Raw genomic sequence first — 23,746 nt, forward strand, 5'->3', positions numbered from 1 at the left:
GGAGACTCACAGCCTTGGAAACCCCACGGGACAGTTCTCCTGTCCGTCCTAGAGGTGGGCTAGAGCCATGGCAGGCCGACTGCATGCTCACAATGACTTCTGTGAGTCAGGTGAGCCTTTGGCTCATTTTTCTTTGCAATACTCAATTCCTCTCTTAAATGATCTCTTCCCTCCCGGGAACTTTGTGGCTTCGTCATAGGCTTAAAACCCGTGGTCTGTGAGGGAAGTGGGCTGGAGGGTGACTTGCTGTGAACAGGTGCACCCAGTTGTGTCAGTTCCAGTAAACTCGGAGCCTTCCCTGGGGCTGGTGTGCGGCGTCCCTCTAACCACCGGGCAATTTCCTTGTCTTTAAGCCTGTCTCTGGACTCTGTCCTGCGGGCCATGAACCTCAAGGCTCCTGCTCCCTGCCGAGTACAACTGCCCCTGTGGGACTCTCTCATTGTGAGCAGAAAGCCTCATCACCCAGCGGTGCTGTGCAGGAAAGGCCTGGCAAACTGCTTCCAATGGGGATTGGCTGTGAAAGCCAGCCTACAGCCATTTGGCTTGCAGTTCAAATGAAGGATGGCAGACTGAAATGGCTGCTTTAGGTCTAAAAACACAGTGTGCGGGGAGTTGAGTCTTTTTTGTCTTCCCAAGGGTTCTGAGGGGCCATTCGTGAAGATGCAGGCTGCTGGTTCCATCCCTGGGCTCCACACCCCAGTGGGCCTCCATACTGCTCCCCACCCTTTCTGACCCTGTGGAAGATGGCCATTGTGGCCAACCTCTGTCCCGAGCCACCCAGAAAGGTTAGTCATGGCCCAGGTTCGACGGACAGGCCGGTACCACCCTTGTGCTCAGGGACAAGATGATGTTATCTGTTATGTAAACGTCAGGGGAGGCCTTAGACTCTCAAAAGCAGGTGGCCGAAGGTCTCTGAGCCCAGGCCCAACATGGCAGTGGACAACACAGGGGACCATGGAGACAATCACCCTGTCTCCTTGGCGTCCTGGCTTCTCCCCCGTCTGTGTGCCCCTCTTCCCCCATCTTCACGGCCCACCAAATGGAGGTGGTGTGTCCCACAGCCCACCCACTCACTCACCCCCACACACAGTCAGAAGTATAAGATCTTTAATGTTCTACAGACACTTCTGAGCAGAGCTACTTGAGAAATAGACCAGCATTTCTGTTTGGTTTCTGGGAAGCACCCACGTCTGACCGTCGGTGGCCCCCCGTGCAGGCAGGAAGGGCTCCGCAAGGGGTGAGCATGGAACCATCAGTGAAGACATGCAAGAGCAGGGGCGGGGGGAGGAGGGGAAACGCTGCGTGCTCCCAGAGAAAAGGGGGTGAATCTCAGAAGGCGGGGAGGCAGGTTGGCAGGTTTACAGGTACCAGGTGGCCCTCCCGCCCCCCAGTTTATCTTCAAAGACAAACAACTCCAGGCTTGCAGAAATGAACTCCACCTACTTGACCAAACACAGCTCCCAGCTACTCAGCACTACCTGGACAGGACTGGAAGCGATCCTCCTCAGACCGTGGGAGTAGCCCCCCTGTGGCTCCAGCCATGGCTGGGGACCCCACTTGTGCTCCTGGGGCCTTGGCGGCCCCGTCCTTCTTTGGTTCCACTTGGAGAACAATTGTGCTTGACTTGACTCTCACCCCAGGCCGCAGCCCCAGACCCCTGGTGGTGGTGAAGGCACTGACAGAGGCCTGGCGCCCCCGGACCAAGCCACCTTCCCTGCACTCTGGCTAGGCTCTCAGCCCAAGCCCTGGGGACTCAGGAGGAGAGGGTGTGCCCTGCAAGAATGCCTTCCAGGACCTGCCCCTCCCCCCCAAGCTACATTCAAATCCAACACCCACCCCACGTTGTCTGGGGTCCAGGAGGCCACTGTGCTGGTATGAGGAGGTGGGCGGGGCCAGGAAGGCTCAAGGAGACATGTCACATCTAAGGAAAGGTGGCCAGTGTACAAACTAAGCTAGAGACGGAGGTTGCCAGAGAGAGGTCAAAAGAGGAAGGGATGGGGGCGGGACAGAGCAAGGGTGGGGGCGCAGTGGCGGCTCACACCACCCCGCAGATGCGGGTCTCCACCACGAAGGTGTTCTCCAAGTGGCGGATGGCAGTGCAGCTTTTGGCTCCTCGCTTAGTGACCCCTGGGAGGGAACAGAGAGATCCTAGTGAGACATCGGGGCGCAGAGGAGCTGGGGGTAGGGGCACCCCCCCGATACCCTCAAGGATTGACCACTTTCCCACTGCCTGGTATTTCTGTCCAGGTGCTGTTGCCACCCCTTCACAGTAGCCCCCACGTGAGTCGAAGCAGAACTGTGTGCCCAGGCTGACTTTCAGAGTTAGACTGCCAGGACTTTCTTCTGAGGCACCTCCAGCCTTTCTATCGGCAACCCAATATGGGGGCCATTGTACCGCCCCAGCCCAGCCCACCCCACTCCTGTGTGTGATGTCGGGCATTATTTACTCTGTACTTGTGTATAAAGGAGAATAATTCTGCTCTCCAACAGCAAACTCACTGCCCTCAAGTCCATTCTGACTCAAGGCAACCCCATAGGACAGGGAAGAACTGGCCCTGGGGGTTCCCAAGACTCTCGTTCTTTACAGAAGTGGAAAGCCTTGGCTTTCTCCCAAGGAGCGGGCAGTGGTTTTGAACTGCTGACGCTGCAGTTAGCAGCCCAATAAGGAACCACTAAGCCACCAGAGCTCCTCAATTTACTCTCTAGAAGGCCACACAGAGTGAAATGGGGCCCAGCACACAGGAGGTGCTCGGCCACCGTCCCTCTCTCTCCCACAGGTGTGAGGGGAGCTGTCAGGGGAAGGCCCAGGGCGGGGGGCTGGGGAGCGGGCACTCACGCCGCTGGGTGGTGCGACGTCGCAGCCGGTACGTGTCCTTGCCACGGCACAGGTGGTAGATGAAGGAGCCCAGTGCCTCCTTGTCGCTGACATGCTCTGTGACCACCATCTCCTCCTGGATGATGTACGTCTGGGGCAGGTAGGTTCCTTTCTGCAGAGGTAATGGTCCCAGCGCTGAGCAGTGCCTGGTGCTCCTGCTCCCTGCTGCCCCACCCCGACTAGCCGCACAGTGGAGTTTCCTGGCACTGGTGGCACTGGGCGTGGCCTTGAAAGCTAAGGAAGCTGGCCTTCAGGAGAGCATGGGATTTGAGGGGAGAAGACGAGACGGTGACCCGGCTGTGGGGTCTGGGGAGTCTGGTGCCTGGCCCTCAAGTGCCCCCTACCCCACCCCACCGCTGCCCACCTCCAGCCCCAGCCCCAGCCCACCTTCACGTTCATGAGCAGCTCCCAGAAGTTGCGAGGGGGCAGCACAATAGTGGTGTTGAGCTCGATGACGTAGCACTTGTCCAGGGAGATGTCGTGGTAGGCGGTCAGGCCCTGCAAGGACGGGGCCGGGGTGGTCAGGCTCACAGGCCAGGGTCAGCTGGGCGCCGGAGGCCCTGTCCAGCCCTCAACACCTGGCTTCATCCTCTGGTGGCCTGTTAGCAGGGGCTTCACAGTAACATGGTCGCCGATGCAAAGCATCAGTGGCTCCCTCTGCGGCCACTCAAAGGCTGGCACACAGGTCCCCTCAAGGACACTGAGCTTGGGTTCCAGCACATCGTGGGGAGGGGAACATGGTGATAAGACAGTGTATGTGACTATTCTGGTGTCCCAGCGAACGAGAAAGTTAGGTTTACTCCATGGCGTAGTCTATCAAAGGAGTGGGTAACATGCTGGGCTGCTAACCAGAAGAGCAGCGGTTCAAAGCCACCCACCGCTGTACAACAGAAAGAGGAGGCTTTCAGGTCTGGTAAAAGAAATTCACCGCCGCCCTGAGGCATGTGACTCTGTCCTCTGGGGCTGCTGGGGCCAGCACCAACTCCCCGGCAGGGGGCGTATTTGTTCCTCTGTGGCAGAGCAGGATGAGGCTTTTAAGTGCTCCCAGGCTGTTGGGAAAACAGAGGCGAGAGCCGCCTCCCCCAGGGCTGGCAGGAACCCTTGGTCTATAAAATACAGAGGGAAACGACTCCCTGGAAAGGAGGTGTGAGGGCTGCCTGCTGAGTTCCCCAGGTCCCACCACGTCTGTGGGGCCCAGCTACCCCTGCAGAAGGGCAACCAGGGCCCTGCAGTGCCTTTCTGCTGCAGGACTTGCAGGGGGCCCAGGGGACAAGTGCTGGCGAGAGCAAGCCGGGTGTCTGCGTTCCAGGACCCGGCACCCAGCTCTCGACAGCAGACGTGAGGAGACAGAGAGCTCTGGGTAGGGGTGCTGGCTGGGAAGAGGCATGAGGGAACCTTCTGGGAGGCTGCCACTGTTCTAAGGCCTCTGCCTGGGTTATGTCAATGTATCACTAAAAACCAACCCCAACCCATGTCTGTGTGGCATTGGTTTTAACTCTTTGTAGGGAAGCAATAGTCAGGCCTTTCTTCCGCAGTGCATCCCAGCTGGATGCTTCATTCAAACCATGAAGCCATTAGCCAGAAGTCCTGTCCTCGGCCAGAGAGACTATGTCTGACACACGCGGCCAAGGGGGAAACCCGCCATGCTGAGACTCAGTAGTTCGACTCAGGATGACTGTGAATGTCACCCCAGCTGCCACTGTAAGCAGCAATGCAGCCGATGTAGCAGGAGACGCAGGTGGCCCCCCTGCCCCTCCTGCTCCCCTGAGTTGGGCCTCACCCGCTGGAAGTCGTGGATGATGTCAGCAGGGTCGCCGCCCCCAAACTGGGGCACAGGGACGCTGATGCGCTCGTAGTTCTCCTCCAGGTAGATCTTCACGTCCTCCTCCAGCTCCCTCTGCCTGCGCGCCTGGGAGGCCAGGGGGTCCTCGTAGAGCACGCCGCAGTGGAAGAAGTTATCCCGGGCCAGCTGGGCGGGGAGACAGCCCAGTCACACAGGAAACCGTGACCCCGCGGGCTGTCAGGTCAGAACTGGGCCAGCTGGAGGACAAGTGATACTGGGAGGCACAGGCCTGCCTGCGCCAAGGTGGATGACTGCAATCATCAGACCTCAGTTTCCCCATGAGGACCCCCCTCCAGCCCTCACGTCGGAGGGTCTAGGGTTAAGAAGTGGGGTGGGCTGGCGGGACAGCGAGTCCTGGGGTGCTGGCTGGGAAGCAGTGGGCAGCTAACTACAAGGCCGTCAGTTCAAAGCCACCAGCCACTCCTTGAGAGAGAACGATGAGGCTGCCTGTGCCCTTGAAGAGTCGCAAAGGCTTGGGGATCCTATATGGGGTCCCTATCAATTAGATTTGACCCGGAGGCAGTGAGGCTTTTTGTTTTATTGGAGTGGGGTATGCCCATCCTGTCTTCCTGTCCCCACCCCACCCCAGCCCCAAAGACACGGAGGAGGAAGTGGCTGGTGCATTTGGACAGGCCCTCCAAGGAAGATGGGCACCGGGACAGACCTTAAGCTCCAACGGGCGGCCAGGGTGGGGGGCATCTCCCTGCTACCTACTGCCCTTGCAGCCCGTGAACTGTGGAGGAAAGACCCTCCTACCCACCCACCATCCAGCCTCAGACTGTCCCTTCCCTCTCCGGATGCCCAGGCCACACGAGGCAACTTTGACAAACACTAGATGGGGGGGGGGGGAGGCTCCTGAGGCAGCCTGGGGGTGGGCGCAGTGGCACTGCAGGAGTCAGTGTAGGCAGGGGAGGGGCAAGGCCGGAGGGCTGTCCTGGCTTACACAAAGCAGCACAGCAGGGGTGTGTTGGGGGGTGGGGTGGGGGTGGAATTGAAATGGAAGCTGCGGGTTTAAGGAGGTGGTCTGGGGCAACATACCAAACCTCCCTGCTGCTGAGTCCATGCCAACTCAGAGGGACCCTGTGGGGCAGGGCAGAACTGCCCCTGTTATTTTCTGGGATGGTCCCTCTCTATGGCAGTACAGTAGCTGGTGGTTTCGAACTGTTGGCCTTGCAGTTACCAGCCCTACGCATAACTACGATGCCACCAAGGCTCCTGGAATACACACACTCCAGAATCTCCATCCTGGGCAAACAGGGGGAGGGCAGTTAGGGCCCTGGGCTCAGGAGCAGGTGAAGGCCACTAGTGTCACCAGCGACTGGCAACACCAGCCCTGTCACCTGAGCCGCCCAGATCTGACAGCCATGCATTTGCTGGGCCCGCCTGTGTGGACTCCTTTCAGTAACCGTTAATGACGCTGCCGGAGGCCACAGACCACTGCGGCACTTCCTCCCAGGCCTGTGCCCTGTGGCCACGGGGTTGATCCCAGCTGATCTGACTAATCTTCCTTCCCCACCCCCATCCCTCCAGCTTCCTGCCTGAGTCATGTGTGAGCAGATGGCTGGGCGGGGGCTCTCAGGGTGGCAGTCCCTCAGTCCACCTCCCAGTCCTTGCAGGAAGTGGTGACTGCCTACCAAGCCACCTGCCATGGTCCTGCTCTATAACTCAGTATCTGAGGACATGGACCCTTCCCACGGGGCCTGGGGCCCAGGGCTGAGCTCATTGTCTGGCTGGGCCCACCCTGCGGGCTCTGAGAGGGTTCTGTGTGGCTCCGTGGTGCTGCAGATGGGTAAGGCCTCAGGGAGGGAGGACCAGCTCTCAGGGGCTCACCTGGATGATCACCCACCTGGAGGCACTTATCACGGGAGGATGTTTATCCACCTGAGGGCTCTTCTTACCCACTGATGGGGGGGCGGTGCTCTTACCCACAGGGGACATGTATCTATTTGAGGTAGGGGCTTTTACTCATGGAAAGGGGACACTTACTAATGGGGGTGAGGGGCTCCTCTTACTCACTAGGGCTTCCACTCACCTAGGGAGGGCACTTACCCACATTGGGGGCACTTACCCGCTTCCTGCTGCCTCCCAGACCCCCGTCACACTGGCCTCCAGAGCCCCCAGGCCCTCACCTGGGCAAGGAAGAAGTATCTGTAGATGTAAACAGAGGCGAAGACCAGGCCCAGGAGCAGCACGACCATGCCCATGGACAGGTAGCACACGCTGCCCACTGAGCCACTCTTCCTGTAGCGGGGGTGGGGCGGCCGCTCCTCCTGTGGACAGAGGTGGAGTCAGGCAGGCCAGGGAAAGGGACCCTGCATGTGGGTTCCCCACCCAGCTCCCTGCCACTTAAAGAGAAAGGCAGACCCACCCACTCGGCCTGGTTTACCCAAAGCCAAGCTGCTCCTTGTTAGGCCAGCTTGTTTGCGTGACCTCAGACTCCATAGTGTGGGGACTGCTTGGGGCCGCAGGGCACCAGGGGAGATTGCTGAGCGGGGGAGTTGACAACCGCTGCTAAGGCTGGGGCACAGCAGGGACTGGGAAGGGGGTAGGGGAGACCAGGATACAGGCTGGGGGCCTCCGCCAAGAAGGTGCAGGACGGATGTGGGCATGGTGGTCAAGAGCTTGTTTCTGTCTGGGCAATCCCTGAGAAGTGGCGTTTCCAGGAGGGAGGGACCCCCAGGAGTGAGACGTGTACCATCGAGGTGGCCGGGCAGGAGACTCCTGGGGAAACCTGCTCAAGGGGCCAGGAGATTCAGGCTCAGGCCGGCAAACAGAGGGGTTGCCGGAGACAGGCCAACAGCTCTCTAGCCACTCGTGTGGGGAACGTGCCAGAGGTGAGAGGGCGCAGCCCAGTGAGATCTGCCAATAGTGCCCCCCTGGGCACCTCACTCACCTCGCCTGTCACAGCCTCACGCCTGCCTCTGCCTCCATTTCATCACCCCAGCTACGACCTCAAGGAGGTAGTATGGGGCGAAGGGTGGTCCCTCCTGCCACATCCTGCTCTGGCTCCTCTATTAACTAGCACCTCCATCTCTGGGACTGCTCTCCCTACCCCTAACCCCCTGCCCAGCAAGACTAGCAGGTCAGCCCGAGACCTCAAACCCTTTCCTGGTCAATTCCCGACTCTCTCCCTTAGCCCCAGAATGGGTAGTCCGGTCCCTTCCTGCCTTAGAGAAGACTAGGGCAGGCAACAAGGTATAGGGGCAAGCCCCAGAGTGAGGATGCCTCCCTATGTGTACCTGTCCCTCAGCCCATGGCCAAGAGGTGGCCAGACGACCTGCCCCTCACTGGGCACAGCCCCTGTCCCAGGCAACCTGCCAGGCCCCACCCAAGGATGCAGAGACAGGACTGAAGGGGTCCCCTGTGCCCTACCCACCACACTTGGGTAGGCTTTGGGAGCTGTGTCACCTCCCCACCCCACCAGACTTCCCCTAGGAAAGTGAACACAGCTTCTGGCAGTCTTGTTTGGGGTTAACAGAGACCAAAAGTCCGGAAGCCAGATCAACATAGCAGATCTCTATCAGCCCAGCCCAGAGGGCGGAGGGAGGTCAGACTCTCCTTGGCTGCACCACTGCATTCCGGAAAACCAGAGAAGCAGAGCTGAGACCCCCTCAAGACGAAAAACCAGTAACAGGCTGCAGAGAGACCTGCCGGACTGGGAGACCTCTAGCCCCCCGAGATCACCTTTCTATTTGTGCTTTTTTTCTACTGGCTGGACCCAGGAGGCTGGGGGAGAAGTTGGGAGGGAAAAGGAAGTAGGACTTGAAGGACCCTAGCAGACGGTGGTCAGGTGTGGCAATGCCCCTGGACATGCCCTGTGTGCCTGTGGGGCCCCCTCCCCCTCCCCCTCCACATACACACACACACACACCCGGTGACAGACTCCTTGGGCTTGAAGCCTACTCCTCAGTGTCTTGCCCTGTCACCATACAAGCTGCTGGGGACCAGAAGCATCAAGGCTGAGCAGGGCGAGTCAGCTCCAGAGCTGCAGGGAGACACTGCCTGTGTCTCTGCTTCTGAATCCTAACTCCCACCCCCACTGCTGCCTCTGCCTACTGGGCCCAGCACCAAGACCCCAGGTGCTCGGCAGCTTGCACATCTGGGTATTATTACACCTGGCATCAGGTGTACAGTTGGAGCTGCCCCAGTCCCAGGGGGTCTTTGGGCTGTCCCCCGTTGGTGGCCTGCACCCAGCTCCTCTACAAGAAAGGCTGAACCCCAAAAAACTCGGCTCCCTGCAGAACAGTAGAAGCAGCTCAGCCAGGCACTAGAGGGGGGATGACTTCCATTTAGACAGAGAAGACATGTCACAGTCTCCAAGGCAACGGGGCTCTTAAGGGCTCAGAGGTACTCTGCAGAGCCCTGAGAGGGGCCAGGGCTCATGAAAGGATTTAGTAAAGCCAGGGCCCAGCCACTGGGAAGTAGCCAACTCCAGCACTAACTAGCAGGTCCTCCACTCCCTCAGGGAGTGGACCCCCAGCTCCCTGATGATGTCCACATGAACTCCAGCAGGTTCCACTCTGGCTGCAGGTTGCTGGGAGGCCCGGCTGGGGGTGGTGACTGCGCTCCCCAGCATCAATGCTGACCTCGGCATCTTTCTGAGCCTGGCTCTGACTGCACTCAGCAGTGTGAGCCTGCCCAACAGATGGACAGAGTCCTAGCCTGAGGAGGGGGTGGGGTCTGGGCCAAAGCGGCAGGTCGCCCGGACCACACAGTGACCATGCTCCGATTCCACTTCCCACTCCCCAGACTTCGACATGGGTCAGGTGGCCCATGAGTGATATTGGCACTCACACCCACCTCGCCCCTCATCAGCGGAGCGGCATGCTGTCCCCGGGTTGGCTCAGCTCAGCAGCCACCGGAGAAGAGAAGGGCAGTTTGGACCCTGTCACTCTCTCTGGCATTTATTTCTCTTCTGCTTCTGAGAATAAAGGCACAGGAAGGCAGGGTGGCCTTTGGAGCCTAGCTGGCTTAGGGGAGGAGGGCTGAGAACTCCAGCCGGGCAGGGGAGGTGGTGGGCTTTGCTTCTGGTATTTTATGAGAAAACATTTATTTTTCCTAAGAGAAACTCCTGCTTGCAGGCTGGCGGCTGGTAGCCCTGGAGATTGCTGGGGAGAGGCCAAGAAGCCAGAGCCCCGGGGGGAGGCTTGGAATGGCTCTGAAAGCCCCCACCTCCAGGGGATGCACCCAGAGAAGAAGGGCAAAGGTGCTGGGGTGGGGGGGGCAGCCAGGCAATGTGGGAAGCAAGCTGCCCTGCCCACCTGCCCTCCCCTCCCCCAGTGGCCCTCCCCCACCCTTCCCAGAGCCCCCAGCTCCCCACTGAGGGCTGCAGGCCAGGACACACTTGGACACACACAGGAAGGGAAACCTGATCCCCAGGTATGCGTGATGTGGGGCGGTGGGGGGGGGGAAGGGCAGAACCATGTTCATCAAAGGTGAACCTAGGAGAAAATTCCAGAGCGGGGAAAACGATTGGATTTATTCTGTCTCTCTGGCAGCCCCTGGCCCAAGTGTCTGTTTGTAGCCACCCCTGTGTGTGTGCAGGTGTTTGCTCCAGCGCTCCAGGCTGGAGGGTAGGTCCAGCACCTCATTTCTGCTGTGAAAGCACCCCACAGGGAGGTCACTAGGCCCTCCACTCCCACATCCTCCCAGCCTGGGTCTGGGTCCCACCCCTCCTGGTGTGGGTTCCTGCTCAGAGGCAGGGGGAGCCCACTGGGCAGGTGCTGCCCCCATGGGAGTGATCTAGTGCATCAGTTGAGAAGGGCTCAGGCCTGCCAGCCTTCCCAGGGTTCTTTGGGCCTCAGATTGAGTTCTTGGGGCAGCCCCGGCCGGTGTGGACCAGTCTGAGACCCAACTCAAACTCGCTGCCTCAATAAAAGAAAGATCTCCCCACCGCTGACGCCACTAAACAAGCTGCCGCTCTCTGTCTTGAGCTGCTTCTGCAAAATGCCTGTGCCAGCTGTACCCTCTGGAGAAGCAGGAGTGGGGGCTGGCGCAGTGTGGAACTGTGCCCTGAGGAAGCCTTCTGGAGGCTCTAAGGGCCCACGCACCACAACCACCACCACCACCGAAAGTCCCCTGCACTTGGGGACCTGGGGTTCACCACCCAGCCTCCACAGGTGCCTGCCTCTGAGTCCCTCCCCACAGCTGCAGGCTCCTCCCCACCAATTAAAGAGCCTGCCAGCTAAGCAAGAGAGGGGGCTGGGCAGGCCCAAGGCCATCACAAACAGTTTGAGGAAGATGTTGATGTTCCATTCCTGCTGTGTGTGTGTGTGTGTGTGTGTGTGTGTGTGTGTGTGTGCCACTCTCAGCTTCTCAGTCTGCCATGGGGAAATTGTGCAGACATCACAGCATTTGAGGGATCTTCTGATGGGTGTCTAAATGGTGTCTCTCTGGCTCTGTTAGAAAGCTGGGTCCAGAACTGGACAGCAGCCCCTGTCCAATTCCCCCCCCCTCCCCCGGTGGGAGAAGGGGGCTGGCTCCCATCTGTAATGCCAGGCAGGCAGGGCCTGCAGAACTCCCCAGGAACTTTCAAAGGTGGGAGATGGAGCTGAAACACGAACACCCTGCCACCTCTGTAGAAATCAAGATGGAGCTGCTCCGGTGGGTGCACAGGGCCTCCCTCCCCCCCCACCCCCACCCAGGTGATAGCAGCGGGCAGTCCCTGGCTGGAGTGACCACAAAGGTGTAGGCGAGCTCCACTAGGGCCCTTGTTCCCTCTGATGAGCTCATCCCTCCAGCATTCAGAGCTCCTTCAGGGCCCTTGGGCTGGGGTGCTCCCGTGAGACCCCGACCAGAAGGTGTAGTGGCCACAAAAGATGGGGAAGGGGGCCACACCCCACAGAAACTCTTTAGAAGCTCATTTTGGGAAGTGGACAAAGACTTTTTGAAGTCTTGCCTTGACAGAGATGGGGCTCCGGACATCCGGAGATGGTCAGGTGTCTCGGCGGGGGAGGCTTCACAGAAACACATACAGGGTGGCTGGACCAGGCCCCCTGCTCGCACTGAGAGAGAGAGAGAGAGGAGAGAGAGAGAGAGAGAGAGAGAGAGAGAGAGAGAGAGAGAGAGAGAGAGAGAGAGAGAGAGAGAGAGAGAGAGAGAGAGAGAGAGAGAGAGAGAGAGAGAGAGAGAGAGAGAGAGAGAGAGAGAGAGAGAGAGAGAGAGAGAGAGAGAGAGAGAGAGAGAGAGAGAGAGAGAGAGAGAGAGAGAGAGAGATACACGCAGTCTCGAGGGTGGAGGGGCAGGAAAGCACCTACTCCTCTGATGTGGGGGATGGAGGGGTGCTGGGGTAGAGGGGTGGAGGGGTACTCGGATGTGGGAGTGGAGGGGTGGAGGGGTGCTGGGGTGTGGGGGCGGAGGGTTACTCAGATGTGGGGGTGGAGGGGTGCTTGGGGGTGAGGGGTGGAGGGGTGCTCGGATGTGGGGGTGGAGGGGTGCTGGGGGGTGAGGGGTGGAGGGGTGCTCGGATGTGGGGGTGGAGGGGTGCTGGGGGGTGAGGGGTGGAGGGGTGCTCGGATGTGGGGGTGGAGGGGTGCTGGGGTGTGGGGGCAGAGGAGAACTCAGATGTGGGGGTGGAGGGGTGCTGGGGGATGAGGGGTGGAGGGGTGCTTGGATGTGGGGGTGGAGAGGTGCTGCTCTAATACCATTTCAACACTTTCTGGTCAGCCAAATCGGGGCAGCCCCGCAGGCCTTCCCGGCCTCCCACAGCCCCCTTGGAGAGGGAACCAATGGCCCCTCCCCGTTCATGGGCATCAGAGCCCTCCCCCACCCCCTCAACCAATCAAGACCCACATTCGGGGCAACAACATCCCCCCCTCCTCCCATCCCCCACCTGTTTGGAGTCAGAGGCTCTTGATTGGAATCAGACGCGCCCCCTCACTTGCAGTCCCCCAACTTCTGTGGACCAGCCCCCTCCCCTATTTGGGGGTCAGGTGCCCGGACCCCACTCCACTTTTGGAAGAGCCCCCAAGCCTTTCCTCACTCCGGCCCAGCCCCCCTCCCACTCCTCGCAGTGTGGCTTTCGGCCGCCTCCCCTTCCCAGGGTGGGATGACGCCCGGGCGGACGCTCGCCCAGCCGCGCCCCTGGCCCTCTCACCCGCGCGGGGGTCAGCAGGATCTCGGCGGCCGGGCCCGCGGCCGAGGCCGCGGCCGGCGCCTTGTCGGCCTTGACGCCCGTCACGGCGGGCTGGAAGCTGATCTTGACCATGGCTGCGCTCAACGCTCGTCGGCCCGCAGTCTCTGTGGAGTAGCCGCCGCTCCGCGCGCAGCAGACGCCGGAAGTTTGGAGGCCCCGCCTCTAGCCCCGCCCCCAGGCCCCGCCCCGCCGGGCCGGCGGCGCCCCCTGCTGGGTGAGGGCGGCGCACATGGGAGCTGGGGACCCTCAACCAGCCTGCCAGCCAGCTGCCCCACCCCGCCAACCAACTACCCACCCACCCAACCAGCCAAATCAACCACCCTCACACTCATTCATTCTCCACATCCACTCACTCATTCACTCACTAGCTCCCTCCCTCCCTCCATCATCCATCCCTCCACCCACCCTCTCATTCATCCTGCATGGACAGACCCACTTCCAGGACTTCACCCTATCATCTCCCACAGCACAGTCTCTATTAAGAATTTACCAAGCAAAGCTCAGGGTCTAGACAATTCCCCACCTACCTCCACCTCACTCAAACCCCTCTCTTTGGAAAAGCTCCTCCCACCACCCCTCCTTCCACTTGTCCTTGGCCAAGAACTTGGCTCAATCTTGCGCCCTAAAGTGCTTTGTACACTTTCCATCCTCCTCCATTCTCCATTCCTGCAGAACCTTCCAGAGGGGTCTCTGGATGGGTCCTCTCCTGCAGCCGAGTGCAGAAAGCGGAGGCCTCTTACCAATCGACCCGCTCAGCCCTCCCCTTATCTCACTCACCCAGGAGAATCATGGAGACTGTGTTTGGCAAGTCTCCAAGTTGACGTCTGTACCCTGAAAGAATCATAGGAATTGGAGGGGGGCCAATTTCTGTTGCAGGGGTTCAGCTCTGGGTACCCCAGTTGAGGGTCTTAGCGCACTCTCCCTGGTGGAGTGCTGCTGGGAGAACCCAGTATCTGACCTTGTGCTGAGCTTGGACTGACCATGGAGGACAGAGAGTCTGAGAGCCCCCACCCCCACGCCCAGCTGCCCAGACCTGTCTCCTCAGGTCTTGTGGGGCTGCCCGAGCCTCTGTGTCCATGGTCCAGCCCTGGACTGCCTCGATTATCTTGACTCAGATCTTGGGGGCCCTTGAGGACAGGCAGGCAGGAAGAAGGGCCAGCTGAGGGACTGGGGGCTTTGGGAGGAGATGGGGTGAAGAGGGGCTTGGTTTGCATGAAGGCTGGAGAGGACAGTGGCCTGGATGATCATTAATCAGCTCAGTGGGCTCCTGTGTCCACAATGGTGGTCCCAGAACCTGAGAGAAAGCCACCCCTGGCTCAATTCCTGCTCCCCAAACTCACTCCTCCACTCGGCAGGCATCTTCCAATCACCCCTCGGGCCACGAATTGTGCCCCACTCTACTACAGAACAGAGAGGAGCTCAAAGAGCCAGCCCAGGTCCTCCTGCTGCCTGCCTGCTCTCCACACACGTGATCCTGTTCCTCTTCATCACAGCCCCTGGCCCCTGTGACAAAAACATTGCCCACATGTCAGTGATTGGACCGGGGGCACAGACCTGTTGTCAGTGGGCGCCGGATTGCTTCAATTCATGGCGACCCTGAGTTACCCAGTAGAACTTCACAGGTTCCCAGGACCAGCCTCTTTCTGAAGCAGCTCACCAGCCTTCAGAGGTGCTGCTGGCGAGTTTGAACCGCCAACCTTAGGGTTAGGAGTTAGAGCCTTCACTCTCGAAGCCATCAGGTTCGCGGCTGTGTTCCAGCTGTGAGCGTCTGGACAAGTACTGACACAGTCCGTCTGGCTTCTTCGGTTGCGCTGAGGGCTCCCTGTGCCTCATCTACTCCAGGGCGTCCCCAGCACCCTGCTGGAAGGCCTGGAGGTCAGTTCTTTTTATAAGACCATTAAGATGTTGTGGGTTAAAGGATTTACCCTTAGGGCAGTGAGTTTGATTTGGGGGTTATGGAGTTGGTGCCAACTCATAATGACTCTATAGGACCCTATAGGGCAGAATAAAATGCCTGTGTGTTTTCCAAAGATGCAGTCTATGGAAGGTGACTGCCTCCTCTTTTGCCCATGAAATGGTTGGTGGGTTTGAACCACCAACCTTTTGGTTAGCAGCTAAGCACTTAACCGCTACACCACTAACAAAAACCAAGTCCAAACAAACCCAAACAACAACTGCCCCCCCCCGCCCTCACGCCCCCCCCCCACCTCCATCAAGTGGATTCTGACTTGTAGAGAACCTCTCACGGGATTCTGAAGCTGTCACTCTCCATAGGTGCAGATCGCCTCAACTTTCTCCCAGGAAATGGAGAACAGTTCCACTTTTCTTATTGATTTTTCCTGTTTTGGAAAACAAGGAATATATATTATATATATGTATATATATAGGCTGATTTTCAGAAATAGATTGCCAGGTCTTTCCTCATCTCTCTCTCTCTCTCTCTCTCTCTCTCTCTCTCTCTCTCTCTCTCTCTCTCTCTATTTATATATATATATATATATATATATATATATATATATACTGATTTTCAGAAATAGATTGCCAGGTCTTTCCTCCTGATATTTCTTTATATATATATATATATATATATATATATATGCTGATTTTCAGAAATAGCTTGCCAGGTCTTTCCTCCTGATATTTCTTAGTCCGGCAGCTCTGCGGACACCTGTCCACCATGGGTAAGCTGGCTGCTCTGTGCAGTGCTGGGGTCTCGCTTCCAGCGCCACGTGATCCTTGTGGCTAGGGGCCATCAAGTCCGTTCCAACTCTTAGGGACCTCTCTCGACAGCGGAATGAAACCACCTGGCCCCGTGCCATCCTCCCCATTGTCTGTCCCTTTGAGCCCATCGATGCAGCCACTGTCAGTCCATCTTGTTGAGGGTCTTGGTCTCTGTCACTGCCCCTCCACCAGGCACGATGGCCGTCTCCAGGGACTGGGCTCTCCTGACAGCATCCAAAGTGTGTGAGATGAAATCATGCCACCTCTACCTCTAAGGAGCACTCTGGCTGTACTTTTTCCGAGACAGATTTGTTTGTCCTTCAGGATCCATCATCATAGCCACAGGCAAATGACCACAATAGTTGAACCAGCCAGGGCATATAGACATGGGCATGGGCATCCACTGCTGGGCCTTTAGACCTAGGCATTGGGCTTGGTTTTGATGGCTCTTAGTCACCTCATGGCAGCACAGCTGTGCCCCGGACACGAGTAGGCCCCCCGGGGTAAGAGCAAGCCCTGCACCTTGTGCCAAGCCCTTTCATTTCCTCGTCTGACCACACACGGGGTCTTAGATATCATCCACAGAGAGCCCAGACCCCAGAGATCCACTCCTTGGGATTGACTCTCCCCCGCCACCACTTACTAGCTCAGCAGTCTCCCCAAAGGAGCACCTAACTCTCTCCAGGTGTGGTAGTTACCTAATTCCATGTCAACTCGAAGAGAGACAAAAGTGTAGGGGAGGGTTTCAACCTATCAGGCTGATGGTGCCTCCTTGTGGGCGTGGCTTTCTCATAAGGAGAGTCCTGGGAACCTCCCCTTCTCTCTCTGCCTTCACCTTCCTGCTGGTGGACCCTGATTGCTGAGAGAGCCACTGCCATTGGCTCCACATGACTTTGTACCCACCGGCCTGTGCTCTTCCTGCGTTCTGCATCATTTTATGTGGCTGTGTGAGTCTGAAGTGGGACTTATGGGCTAGTATCGGACTTAAGGACTTGAGTTGGACTGGCTGGGGTGTTTTCTCCATAAAATAATTACTTCTTGATCTAAAGCTCTCTCTTACATCCGTATGAGTATCCCTGGATTTGTTTCTTCAGTCAACCCAGCCTAGCACAGCAGGTATCTGGGCCTCAGAAAGAGGCACTGTCACAAGTGCCCCTGGACATCTGACCACGGGCAGCCATTCAAACCCCGGGTGCAGAGGGAGAACTGACACACTCGATTTAAGGTGTTGGCCAAGCGTACTGAACATACCACGGACTGCCCAAAGAACCAACCAATCGGTTTGGGAGGAAGCCAAGCAGGGCTCCTTAGAAGCAAGGATGGCAGGACTTTGTCTCATTTACTGCGGCAGCTACACAATTTCATGTCAACTTGAGGGTATTAAGAGTGTAGGGATGGAGTCTAGCCTGTCAATCAGGTCACAGCCTGACGATGCCTCCTTGTGACCATGGCCTGCTCATGAGGATTCTGGGAACTTCCTCTCTTTCTTCCTGGTGGGGGGGCCACACCCTGTCTCTCTCTGCTTTCACTCTCGTATGGACAAGCTGCGCGGAGCCACGTTGAAGAGACACTCGGAGAGCTGGAGAAGCCACGTGGAGACCCGCACCCACACTGAGATGCTTCCACTGCCACTGGATCCACAAGACTGTCACCACTGGCCTGTGATCGTCCTGCATTCGGGGTCATTACATGTGCTGCGTGATTCTGAAGAGGAATTTATGGGCTAGTATCAGACAGATGGGCTAATATCTGACTTATGGACTTGATCTGGACTGGGCGGGGATGTTCTTAATATGCAATTGCTCTTCAATATAAAACTCTCTCTCTTACACATGGATGTGTGTCCTTGGATTTTTTTCTCTAGTCAACCCCGTCTAGCACTCTTACTTTGGACATGTTATCAGGAAGGAGCAATCCCTGGGGAAGGACATTGTGCGTGGGCGCAGAGGACCAACAAGAAAGACAGACCCTTAATAAGCTAGGTTGATACAATGGCAGCTACAATGGGTTCAAACAAGCCTCCTGTGGAGAGGATGGCACGGGACAGGGCAATGTTTATTCAGCTATGTGTATCTATATGTAATTCATAGATATACCTATCTTATACACATGATATATATCACTATGTGGTAGAGTCAATTTGAAGACTTCTAACAACAACATCTTCGATGTATATCCATACAGTTAGCAACATCATCCGTAAAAATTTCCCTCCATAATGGCAACTACAAGTGTAGCATTCTGAGGAATACATTTACGACCTCGGAAAGTACACTACAGCATTTTATTGAGGGTATAAAACTGACATAAATGGAGAAAGAAAATAGATTGTGCCTGGATGGGAAGATTATGAAAATGTCACAGATACATTAATTTGATTTCATGTAATAAAGTTAATTTGCGATGTTTCTTAAAAGCTCACAAGTTAAAGAAAATCTGATTAAAAGCTGAATGGGTTTTTGCAAACAAGGAGAAAATGCGTTCCGTAATTGGTCTTGGGAAGCGAATGCATTACCATTGCCAAGAACATTGAAAGAAGGGGGAAAAGTAAGGATGACTTAGAGATTTTGATGTAACAAAATTAACAGTGCTAGAAGAAAATATTGATAAACAGAAGGTTTCAAGTCGACACAGACTGTCTAAGTGTGTAGGCAAGAAATTGAAAAGAAAATGTTGGTGTATTTATGTATCAGAAGCCTATGAACCAGAATGGACTCAACAGTGCTGGGTTTGACACACACACACACACACACACACACACACACAGTATCTATATGATGAGCGTAAGTCCGAAGTATTGCTACTGGGCTTCCCGTTCATGCAGGCACTGTCTGATTCCAAGCAAAACCCGGTTAAATGCATCTTTGTTCTCAGTAAGACATTGTTTGAACCTCTCAACCCACTGCCATCGGGTCAATTCCATGCACAGCCACCACATAGGGCGAGGTAGAACTTCCCCCGTGGGCTTCTGAGGCTGTAGCTCCTTAAGGGAGTGGAATGCCTCATCTTCCTCCCATGGAGCAGTGGGGGGGTTTTGAACTACAGACCTGGTGGCTATTAGGCCAACGTGTACCCTCTACGTGCCTTCAAATCAAAGGTCCGATCAAAAGTGGCTCCTGAGGAACCTGCTGGGCCAGGCCTGTTCGAGCCCGAGGTTCAGCAGAAGGACATGCTGGCCGTTCTTGGAGGTCTACAGGGGTCATCTTGATCGACTTGCTTGCAGGACAAAGGATGGCCACAGAGGCTTATTAGGAAGAACTTTGACAATTGTCCTGATGCGGAAAAGGCCAGGGGAGTTGTGTGCTGAGAAATTCCCCATTACACCGTGTATCTGCTCCTCCTTCGAGGCCATGGAGGGCTGTCCTGTGAGATTTCACTGGGAAACCTCACTGCATCCACCCGACAGCCCTGATCTTGCCCCTTCAGTCTTTGCTTTGTACCCCGAACTCATAAAGGGTTGAAAAAGAACACGATTTGAGCCTCTGGAGGCGGCAAAGTCTGTTGCTTAGACGTGGCATCTACCGAAGAGCTAGAATTCTTTGGGAGAAAGGTTCTTGTTGTCATCAAGTCAGGTCCTACCCAGAGCCACCCTGTGCACAACAGAGTCAGACACTGCCCGGTCCCACGCCGTCCTCGCCACTGATCCTGCGCTTGAGTTCATCGTTGAAGCCACGTGTCAATCCAGCTCCTCGAAGGTCTTCTTTGCTTGCTGCCCTTCCACTTTCCTAAACATGTCCTCCTCCTCCTCCTCCAGGGACCGCTCTCCTCTTTCAACATGTCCACAGTACGTAAGACAGAAGCACTCTGGCCATACTTCCTCCAAGGCAGATTTGTTTGTCCTTTAAGTAAATCGTCCAGAGTACTTTCAATTTCTTTTCCAGCATCACCGTCCAAACACATCGATTCTCTAATGTCTTCCTTATTCAATCCCAACTTTACACACACACACACACACGCACACGCACACGCACGCACACACACATGCACGCACGCACACACGAGGCCAATGAAAATCCCATGGCTTGGGGAAGACATCCCTGAGTCGTTAAAGTAACATTCTGGCTTCTCAACACTTGAAACAGAGCTTGTGCGCAGATTTACCTAATGCAATGTGACTTTTGATCTCTGGACTGTTCCTTCCATGAGCATTGGTTATGAATCCAAGCGAAATCCTGGGCAACTTCTATCTTTTCTGCATTTATCACGCTGTCACCTGCTGGTCCAGTGGTGGGGACTCTGGTCTTCTTTGCATTGAGCTGTCACCCACACTGAAGGCTGCGATCCTTGATCCTTGCATGCTTCAAGTCCTCCTCACTTCCAGCCAGCAAGGTTGCGTCCTCTGCATGTGGCAGGTTGTTCACAAGCCTTCCTCCAATCCTGATGCCACACTCTTCTTCAGGTAATCCAGCATCTCTGGTGATTTGCTCAGCACGCAGATTGAACAAGTGTGGTGTGAGGATCCAGCCCTGTGTGGGAAACAGACCCGTGAAGAGAGTGTATGCGGACAAACTCTCCACGCTCATACGTTCAGGAGTCTGGGAGGGAAGGGAGACTTTCACGATCATGGGTTGATGATGACACATTCTCTTAAGTAAAAGTTAGTCCCCACGATGCCCCCCATAATAACGCCAATATTAAGGTGCTAACTTGCAAACACATGACTGCTACGATACATGCTTGGGGTCAACTGCTTGAGGACGATCTCCCTATTGTCTGTTCCACGCAAAGTAGGGCCCACTCCCTTCTGGTCAGGGTCATAGATTGCCCCCCCTGGAGAAGAGCTCAGAGACACCTAGGTCAAGCCAGCCCAGAGAGGACCAAGGTGAGGCTGCCGTCTTGAGTCTAGAACCCTCCCACCTTGTGTGTACCTTCCTGTCACATCTAGGCCTCTAGCACCTTCCCTTCCTATTGCATGTATACCCCAACTCAGTCCCCTCCTGTTACATGTATGTCTCTACTACAACCCCTCCCAGGTACGTATGTGCTTACTGTGGCTTGCGTGCCTGAGACGATTTAAGACCGTGGGAGAATACACTCCTCTCTCTCTCTCTGGTTCTGGTCGCCATGGAAGAGGTGAGCCCTTGTATACCTTGTCCCAGGTCTCTTTAATGGACCTCTCAGTGGTACAACCGTCCCCTTAGGATCCATCCCATGTGAGGCTGGATCCCACAGTCCTGCTGCACACCTTTCCTGATTTTGAACCATGAGGCATTCCCTAGTTCTGCTCCCACAACTGCCTCTGGATTCGTGTACAAGGGGAAAAGGCGGGAAGATGGAAAGCCTTCCTTTGAGAAGTGTCTCGGACCTGATGGAGACCGGAGGGGAAATAATAGCTTTCCGTAGTGATAAATTGTGTAATAGAGTACCACAAGGTAAATAAAGGGGCACAGCTCAAGTTGGAAAAATTCTCGTGACTTCTGGCGGATGGAAAGAAGGCTGAGAAATGTAATCCTTTTTCCTAGGTAGCAGCAAACTCAAGGAGCCCTGATGGTGTAGTGGGTTAAGTGCCAGGCTGCTAACTGCAAGGTCAGTAGTTTGAACACAGGAGGAAAACGAGGCTTCTGCTGTGGTGACGTGTTAGTCTCAGAAACCCCTGGGAGCAGATCTACTCTGCCCTATGGGGTCACTGTGAGTCAATTTGGCAGTGGGTTAGGAGGGTGTGTGTGTGTGTGTGTGTGTGTGTGTGTGTGTGTGTGTGTGTGTACATGCACACACACGTCTGTAGCCAAACTCAATCAAATGAGTTCCGGTTACGAAAGAGGAATCCCTGGGCAGGGGATTGGCTGCTACTGAAAAACTGGGAGGTCTCATCCACCCAGAAGCTGGGATTCTTTCTTGGGAAAACAATGTTTGCAATCTACTCCTGAAAAACCAACCACTGAGAAACCTACGAGGCCTCTCAAAACTGGTCAGAGTCCAAGGGCTCAAGTAGAACATGTTTTGGAAATGATGATAGCAACATATAAACAAATATGCTTGATACAACGGATGCATGGAATGTTTTAAGAGCTGTAAGAGCCCCTAATAAAAAGAATTTTTTTAAAAGCTGATCAAAGGATCTTAGCCATGCATAATTAAGTGTACAGGCAAATAACAGACACCCTATGGGCCATGGTTCCACTCTGAGCCCGATGGGGCAATAGGAGGCAGGTCCCTGGCCTTATTGGTGTCGCCCCCATGCTGTTTTTAAAACCCACGTGTTTCTCTTCAGGGGAAGAGAGGGGAGATAGGGATAGAGATAGATAGATAGGTAGGTAGGTAGGTAGGTAGGTAGGTAGATAGATAGATAGATAGATAGATAGATAGATAGATAGATAGATGACAGATAGATGATAGATAATAGATAGATGTTAGATAGACAGATAGATAGATAATAGATGATTGATAGATGATAGATAGACAGATAGATGATAGATAGATAGACGATAGATGATAGATGATAGACAGACAGACAGATGAGAGAGAGAGGTTATTTGCTCCGTTCACGGTTATTTTTCCACGGCGGGTACACTTTGAAAGCCTCTGCCCTCTTTGATCGTAAATACTCACTGATAATTTCTTCGAGGACTTTTGTTTTAGTGACTTCAAAATCCTTATTCATCCTCACTTTTCTTTTGCATTTTAAAAAGTGCTTGGCAATTGTAAGCCGGGTTTACTTTCCCAGACAAATCTGAGAACGGTTTTTCCACTTGTCTGCTAAACCCACTGGGCTTTTGACTGGGTTTGCGCACACCTGGGAGAGAACTGGCATTTACACAGGCTCTTCAGGCCAGACTATGAGTTCTCTCTACGTTTGCTTAAACTTTATGGTCTCTAGGAACGTTGTGTGCCATGCACGGACACACACACACACACACACACACACAGTCAGGAAACGGACTCTCGGGAATTGCATTTTGGAGCTGATGATTATGGAAGAGGATTTTTTGCAGTCTGTCTTCTTGCTGGGACCGGTTGCCATTGCTGGTGGAAGCCATTGCACTCAGAGCCAGAGGGAGGGGAACGCTTGGGGGACCCGTGGAACTGGATGGCGGAGCAGCGGGGCGTCTGCCCCTCTAGCTCTGTGAGCTGTGCAGGGGTCAGCCGGCTGCCAATGGCCCCGAGACACCCACAATCAGTAGATGGAGGTGAGGGAGTAAAACAATGGCTTTTTTATAAAAGAGATTTAGCAGTAGATATTTCCATATGTATGTTCGAAATTGTATTTTGTGGACGTGACATGAGTCAAGTGTCAGGTTAGAAGGGGAAATGAAGGCAAGAGGTGAGGTCAAAGGGGATTGTCAGTGAGCAGATGCGTGGCCCGGGGGGCGGGGGTGGGGGTGGGGACAGGCTGCAGGGACTCACGTGCGGACACGTGACAGACTTTGAACAAGCAAATAAGCCTGCCTGGTTCCAAGCTCCGTGACAGGAAGTGGAGGGAGGGGTGGTGGGTGGGGGGTCTGCAGCACTCGTGAGGGTGGGCATTGGGGATGTGCGCTGCATGAACCCAGAAATGATTGACAAGAAGGAGCCAGCCACCTGGAGACGACCCAGTCCAGTGACACCCAGAAAGAGCAACAGGGGAAAGTGGACTCTCGGTCTGCGTGGCTGGTCATGCTCCACAATGTTCTGCATGGGTTCCCTCAAGAGCTAAAGGCGCAGCTCCCGGGGAGAGTGGTGTCTGGAGGCCCAACACCCCACACTTATTCCGGGAATGTTGACGCGGATATCTGCGCCTGCAGACATGTGGAGGATGCTTGTCTTTCGTGCTCGGCTGTCTTGAAGGCCGTGGTTTAGGAATATTTCCCCTGCTCTAATTAGAATTGTTCACACCAAGGCGCAAACCTAGGAACTCGTAGCTCAGAGGAAATACTGTCACTTTGAAGATGAAGGTTCGCCGGCCCCAAGCCCTGACATTTTCCAGTGACCTCGTTTGCATTCGAAAGCTGAACAGCAGACTAAAAGAATTCATGCCTTTGCATGATGGTGTCGGGGAAGAATATTGAATTTCGCACGGACTGCCAGGCGGACGAACAAATCTGTCCAGAACAACACAGAGCCAAGGTGCTCCTCGAAGGCACAGATGTCAAGATTTCGCCTTCCCGACTGCGGACACATTATCGGGGGACCGGCCACTGGAGCAGGACTTGGTGCTCGGTCGAGGGACAGCAGGAGCGAGAACAAAGGAAGAGCC

At 55.5% G+C, this 23,746-nt stretch overlaps 1 protein-coding gene across 1 annotated transcript; it reads right to left on the bottom strand.

The window, feature by feature from the left end:
• Positions 1 to 1,090: 1,090 nt before the first annotated feature.
• ITM2C (integral membrane protein 2C) lies at positions 1,091 to 12,979 on the bottom strand. Its single transcript, XM_075529195.1, has 6 exons — positions 12,814 to 12,979; positions 6,848 to 6,988; positions 4,656 to 4,844; positions 3,263 to 3,373; positions 2,837 to 2,987; positions 1,091 to 2,127 (listed from the first exon to the last, which is right to left on the bottom strand). Exons 1-6 carry the CDS (start codon positions 12,922 to 12,924, stop codon positions 2,036 to 2,038), a joined length of 795 nt encoding a protein of 264 aa, XP_075385310.1. The 5' UTR covers positions 12,925 to 12,979; the 3' UTR covers positions 1,091 to 2,035.
• Between the last annotated feature and the right edge of the window lie 10,767 nt (positions 12,980 to 23,746).

Source organism: Tenrec ecaudatus, chromosome 13 (genome assembly GCF_050624435.1).
Source record: "Tenrec ecaudatus isolate mTenEca1 chromosome 13, mTenEca1.hap1, whole genome shotgun sequence".
Lineage (NCBI taxonomy): Eukaryota > Metazoa > Chordata > Mammalia > Afrosoricida > Tenrecidae > Tenrec > Tenrec ecaudatus.

Excerpts from the sequence above, each read along its gene's own strand:
- ITM2C (XM_075529195.1), bottom strand. The coding sequence starts at position 12,924 with ATGGTCAAGATCAGCTTCCAGCCCGCCGTGACGGGCGTCAAGGCCGAC. Across the intron at positions 6,989-12,813 it reads TCCTGCTGACCCCCGCGCGG|GAGGAGCGGCCGCCCCACCC; the intron begins GTGAGAGGGCCA and ends CTCTGTCCACAG. Across the intron at positions 3,374-4,655 it reads TCATCCACGACTTCCAGCGG|GGCCTGACCGCCTACCACGA; the intron begins GTGAGGCCCAAC and ends CCGTCCTTGCAG.